Consider the following 6,730-nt stretch of genomic DNA (forward strand, 5'->3'; position numbering starts at 1 on the left):
AAGGGGTCGACGTAAGGAGGACAATAAAAGGAACAAAGTGTTCAATTCAATTCACTCCCCTAGACCAATGGAACAATCTAAAGATAGGGATCTTAATGAATCATTCAGCAAAATGCTCAAATTTAAAGTCTGTCCTGAGAGATTTTCCGAAGGTCGATCGCCTCGATTCTCTTATGACGGAACAGAAATGTCACGGATACTCATTGACATGAAGGAATATGATAATAAACATAATGGACTCTCAAGGCTTTCATTGGACAGCAGGGAATGTTCGCTAAGGTGTAATTTAAGCCCTAAAATCAACTCTGCTGTAAAAGAATCGGATACTGACGCCGAGAAGAGAGCACCTGCAACCTTGAATCAACTTCAGGATCTGGAAAATAATGAAAAAAATTCCAGCATTGTTGCAAAGATTATGGGTTTGGAACCTCTAAATTCAGCTGCACAAAATAGTATCCGAAGCTATGATCCCTACAATAAGCAGAACCAGGTTGCAGCTCATGAGAAGACCTTGCGGTCACCAAGAAACATTGCCAAGCCTCCGAGGAGAAACAATCCACACTTGGATTTACTTTCCAAATTTTCAAATGAAGAAACTCCACAGATACTGATAGAAAATGTAGAAGCATATATGAATCAGAAAATTGAATCAGTTTTCAAAAAGGCCGAGAAGAGAATACAAAAGCTTCCATGCCAACACTCCTGTAAGGAACTCCAGGATATCAAACGGGTAATATCAGCAACAAAAAATATTGGCAGTATGAAACTAAGTTCAGTCAATTCACCGAGCATACAGTTCACTCCACCAAACTACAGAACAAACGAATTAAGCATAAGAGATTTGAAGTGCCCAATTGTGATCATGGAACCAGCTAGAAAGCTAGATGCTACTTTCTCCAAAGTCATAAAGCTTGAAAGGCATCCAGGTCTTGGAACGATTAGAACAGGCGACTCAAGAAATAACAGAAAGAAGGACTTTTGGAAGAAACAAACTAAAGCAGACAAAAAATTAACAGAAAAAAAGATAAAATGTAGAGGGCCATACCCATTATTGAAAGAATCAAATGAAAGGCCGGTAATTAACACTGTGAGCCCAAGAATGCAGCACATGAAGCCTGACCTAAAGATAAAAGCCACTGCTACTATTCCCTCCTATGATTTGAACAAATCCCCAAGGCAACCTGAAAAAAGCAGATTATTAGAATCGGTTTCTCCAAGATGCAAACTAAGAAAAAAACTAAACAAGTTACAAGATCTTGAGCTTCATAATTCAGTTGAACAGGTGAATGTCAAGGTCAATAACTGCATTGAAGGGAAAGGGAAATCTATTTTACTGCAAAAAAACATTCAAAGTTCAACGGTAAAGGTCGGCACTGGAGCAGTTTTGGCGTCCGAAGCTAAGGTAACTGTGCTTAACTTTAATCTATGCATCCAGGATTCTACTCTGAATGTCAAATTTCAACCATTATTATCGTAATGTTAAATTTCAATCGGCGGGCAATACCCCAATGAGGTAGAAAATATATTGCAATTAATTCATTTACACTACACACTATTCTTCATTGTTTAAATCCTTTTACTGACAAATGTGGCGCACTGTATGAAAATTATTTCCCAACATATGAAATGCTTACACAGCTAGACACCTGCACTAAAAACACAGTTCAATAAACTTTCAAATTGTTGTTCTTCTGCTGAAAAATGTAGCATATTCAAGTTCTCTTCCCGATTTTCAATTAACCAATGATTTGAAAATCAAACTGAAAATTGAACTTAAGTAGAAGAGGTTCACAATTGAACTAAAAATTGAACCAAATAATGCAATAAATATTCTAATTAAATTACTATTATTTAAATAATCAATATGACGCATTAAAAATATTTTCACCAATTTAATATAAAAAATTAAATTTTAGAACTCTATACTCTTGCATGTTTTAAATGCGATTTTATATTAAAATATAGACTTAAGGGGTATTTACATACAGAGTGCTTAAAACAGTTAATAGTACATATCTCACACCCAAATTTTAATATTTACATCCACTGTGCCCCATTAATAGAGTTAAACGATCTCACCGGAATGGAAAGTGGACAGCCGGCAATGTGATCGCACCGGACAAACATCCAAAAGTCCTATCTTTCTCTTTCAGCCAAGCCCTGCTGCTCCTCTAGTCGACGGGATCGTGGTGTACAAAGAAATCTAAAACTTTCACACTTCTCCCCCTTCCGCTAATCAGTAAAAAGATAACTTCAAATCTTGCAGTATCTTAAAATCATTTTCTCCTCCTGCCAATCAGCAAAAATGCCATCTCTAAATCCTATAGTTTCCTAAATTTCATCTTACCTCCGTTAGGAATTAGAAAAATTGAAGCCCATGAAGGCAGTGAGTTAGAGGAAGTGGGAGGAAAATGAGTGTTACCATCATCAATGGTTTCAAGTAGAAGCGGGGCAAAAGGAGTAAAAAATGAGAGTTTCTGAGGTATTTGTTGGTCGTGATCTCGTCGTGCCTTCTAATACGCCTGCTCCTACATACGATAGAGCCGACAGTTCGTCTGCTCTTGCAAACTGAAGGGGTCGACGTAAGGAGAGCCCTCAGACAAGTTGAGGAAAATTTCAACGTTCGGGTAAGGCCCACACAGCCGCTAATGATGTAGGGTGGGGGGGTGGGGGGTGCCGCCCTGCCCCACCCTTTCCTTTCCCCCTCCCTTTCCTCCCATTTTCTCCCTTTCCAATCTTTCATTCTTAGCACTTTCCTATTTTAAATCATTTCATAAAATCTGAAATCCTTATTATATTTTACTCTTCTTTCTTTTTTTAAATATTTTCCTAAAATCTGAAAACCTGATTTTATTTTATTTTCCTTTCTTATTTTCATTGCAAAAAATAAATCTAGCCTCTTTATAAATAGAGGATGATGTGGTTACAGTTAGTGCTTTGCAGCTGAATTCAGGTTTAGCCTTGGTGTTTTCCTTTCGTGAGTCATATCTGGCGTCGAACAAGTGCTCCGGTTGTTCATTGTCTTGCCGAGATATTTATTTGTCCTTCCACCATTTCTGTTGTCGTCAGCCCACTTCCCCTCCTAGAGTAGGTCGTCACCGTTTCTACCGCTTTGCCATAACCGCAAGCAGCCTTCCAACCTGCCACCATACGGTGGATCCCCTCCCTGCACCTTGTACGTTGCCATCCAGTCTCTTCCCTGCATCCAGCAGGCCGCAGCCCTCTATTGCCCTTCCCTCAGCAAATTGCCACCCTCTCCCGGCAGGCTGCAAGCTTCCTCCCGGCCTCCACCAGGCCAACCAGTCTCTCCCCTGCTTCCAGCAGGCCTCCCCTCTGTCCTTCCCCTTTAACAGCAACCGCTAGGCCTACAGCTCCACTTTGGGGTTCCTCTTCATCAAGATTGTTCGTATTTGTTGTGTCATTTGTTTACAATCCCTTCTGCACTATTGTTTTGTGTGGTTATTTTCCTTTCTTTTGAGTCTTCATTGTATCATCGTTTAATGCAATAATAAAATTTGGCGTACTGCATGATGACTTGGGTACCTTTAGTATCATTTGGTATCAGATCTAGTCCAACCTTAGTCACATCTTAGAGTTTCTAGCATCTGCCCTTACCCAATCCACCACATTTTTTTTTTGCTTTCGTTTATTTTTTCTCTTTGGAAAAAAAGGAAGGATTCATATAGCCGACCCCACGTAGTGGGATTAAGGCTTTGTTGTTGTTGTTGTTTATTTTTTCTCTTCATTATTTTTTCCACTTTTTTTGTCATTTCATAGATCTCAAAACCGTCAAGCATGCTGCCAATGAGAAATATTCCCGAACCTATCTGGGAAGAGAGATGACCAGAGCTCTGTCGCCTCCAAGAAAAACTTACGAAGATTAAAGAGAAGACATAAGAAAAAGTTATTTTCGCCTGAAACCAGGATAGTCAAAGGGGAGAGAGAAGAGGATTGGAATCCCTTCCATGGGGATAATTTCAGCGAAGAAAAAAACACTCCACAGCATTTCATAATCCAGTATCAGAGAATGCCTAGAGAGAGATACCTGCATCCCTCCCACAAGAATATATCCTATTTTTCAAATAAATCTAATCAATCGAAGAGTTGACCGACAGGCACCAAGACGACAGATACAAGGTAGATTTGCCTGGGTTTGAGGGGGACATGGATCCGGACAAATTTATTGAATGGCTAAAGATAGTTGAGCGAATCTTCCAATACAAAGAGGTGCCCGAAAAGAGGCGGGTCAAATTTGTTGCTATCAAATTAAAGAAAAGTGTCTCCCTTTAGTGGGACAACATACAGCGACAAAGGATACGAGAAGGCAGTGGAAAGATTACCAAGTGGGAGAAGATAAAGAAAACCATGCAAAAGAAATTTCTTCTCCCTCAATACCTTCATGACATATTTTTGAAACTCCACAATTTGTGAAGGAGAGACCTTTCAGTAGAGTTCATAACTCAGTTCGAACGCATACATTTTAAGTGTGATCTGACACATCCGGAGGAGAACACAACAACCAGATATCTTGGGGGCTTGAAACCTAGTTTTAGTAATGTAGTGCAGCTACAACCGTACAGGACGCTGAGAGATGTCCAGACACTGACATTGAAAGTAGAAAGACAGGATAAGCAGAGCCGACAACAACCATCAATCAGGCAGCCACCCAATGTTGGAAACACCAGTAGGAGCACGTCGCAGGGAGTTGAGAAAATTCGTTCAAATACAGATAAAGCCACCACCAGTGAGAAGAAGCTGACTACAGTGCCTACCAGAAAATGCTTCAGATGCCACAAATTTAGGCACATAGCCTCCAGCTGCCCAACGTGTAAAGTTGTATCTTTTAACCAACAGGGCGTTGTGAAAAAGGTAAGCGAGGACCAAGAAGTTGAGAAACAGTGTGAGCTGCATCAGCTTCCACCAAATGAGGGAGCACTTGTGATTCAACAAATTCTACTAACCAAGGACACGAGGGATCCGTAGTGACTTATACACAACATTTCTACACCCGTTGCACAATGAACGAAAAGGTATGCAGTCTTATCATCGATGGGGGTAGCAGCAAGAACGTGGCATCTAGTCATATAGTAGAGAAACTGGGACTCACGACTCAGAGGCATTCCCATCCATATTCACTGGCGTAGCTGAAGAAGGAAAACAGAGTCAGCATCGACCGGCAATGCTTAGTAGAGTTTTCAACAGACCAAGTATGGTTTGATGCGGTTCTCATGGATGTCTGCCACCATCTGCTAGGAAGACCGTGGCAATTTAACAGGAAGATTCAGTATAATGGATATAGAAACATGTATTCCATCACCAAGAATGACAAACACTTCATTCGACTGCCTTCGATAGAGCCTGAAGACACAGGAGCCCTTATCAGTAAAGTATCGGGACCAATTTTAGTGACAATCGATTCTCTATCACCAGGAGAGAAATTTCAGTTCCAGAAGACTGGACTAAGACAGAGGTACGCTTACAATACTTTGGGAGACAATACAGTCAGAAGACCGACCAAGGTTCACTCCAGCCTTGTTGGACCAGCCAACCCTCAGGACGGGACCCACCCCCCCCCCACGACTGGGCGATCCCCCCCCCCCCCCCCCTCTCCCTTTCCATTCCCTCCCTATCCTCTCTCTTTCCTATCTTTCCTTTCGAGCACTTTCTGATTTAAATAATTTCCTAAAATTTGTAAAGCTGATAATATTTTGTTCTCACTTTTTATTTTAAATATTTTCTTATTTTAATAACTCTACTAAAATCTGCAAAAAACTTTTATTCTCTTTTCTTATTTTCATTACCTAAAATAAATCTAAACTCTTTATAAATAGGGAAAAATATGCTTAGAGTTAGTGGTCTTTATTTTACATCTGAATTCAGGTTTAGCCTTGGTGTTTTCTCTTTCGTGAGCCGTATCTGATGTCGAGGAAGTTCTCTGGTTGTCCCTCGTCCGAGGTGGCGATCGTCTTCACGGGTTCGGGTAGTGATATGACTGTAGCTCGACCATGTCAAGATATTTATTTGTCCTTCCACCCTTCCTGCTGTTGTCAGCCTGCTTCCCCTCTCCTACGATAGGTCGCCACCGTTTCTAACACTTACACACAACCGCAGGCAGCCTTCCAGCCTGTCACCATACGCCAGATCTACACGTTGTACCCTACAAGCCGTCGACCAACCTCTTACCTACATCCTAGATGTCATAGCCCTCTACTGCCATTCCTTCAATAGGTTATTGCCCACCTTTCAGTAGGTCGTTGTCCTCCTCCCGGCCTCCAGCAGGCAAACAAGTCCTCACCTACCTCCAGCAAGCCTCCCATCCATCCTTCCCTTTCAACGGCGGCCACCAACCCTACATCTCTACATCAGGTTTCCTCTTCGTTAAGATTCTTTCTTCGTTGTTGTGTTGTTTTTTACAATCCTTTCTGCATTGTTGCTTTGTGTAGTTATCTACCTTTCTTTTGAGTTTTCACTGTATATTCGCTCAATTCAGTAATAAAAATTGACTTCTTGCATCGTGGTTTGGGTACTCCAGTATCAAGGCCCTAACATGATTTAAGTGGATTGAGGTGAGGTACCTGATCCATTTGTGGGAAGAGTTTAAGGATTGATTGTCGGAATATTTTCTAGCCATTCAGGAAGGAGGTCTACACGAGCAATTCTATACCTTGACTCGGGAGCGGGCAGTCACAAATTACAGGGAGAGCTTCAAGCTATGTTGGGGCAGGCAAAA

General features: G+C 41.2%; 1 protein-coding gene across 1 annotated transcript in view; it reads left to right on the forward strand.

Annotated features, from left to right (window-relative positions):
- The window catches only part of LOC110019526 (protein LONGIFOLIA 2-like), a 16,362-nt gene that overhangs the window by 5,814 nt on the left and 3,818 nt on the right, over positions 1-6,730 (forward strand). The window contains exon 5 of the mRNA XM_020717217.1: positions 20-1,402. Coding sequence (XP_020572876.1) covers positions 20-1,402 — 1,383 coding nt within the window. The remainder of the gene's footprint in view (positions 1-19; positions 1,403-6,730) is intronic.

This window comes from Phalaenopsis equestris, unplaced genomic scaffold (genome assembly GCF_001263595.1).
Source record: "Phalaenopsis equestris unplaced genomic scaffold, ASM126359v1 Scaffold000061, whole genome shotgun sequence".
NCBI lineage: Eukaryota > Viridiplantae > Streptophyta > Magnoliopsida > Asparagales > Orchidaceae > Phalaenopsis > Phalaenopsis equestris.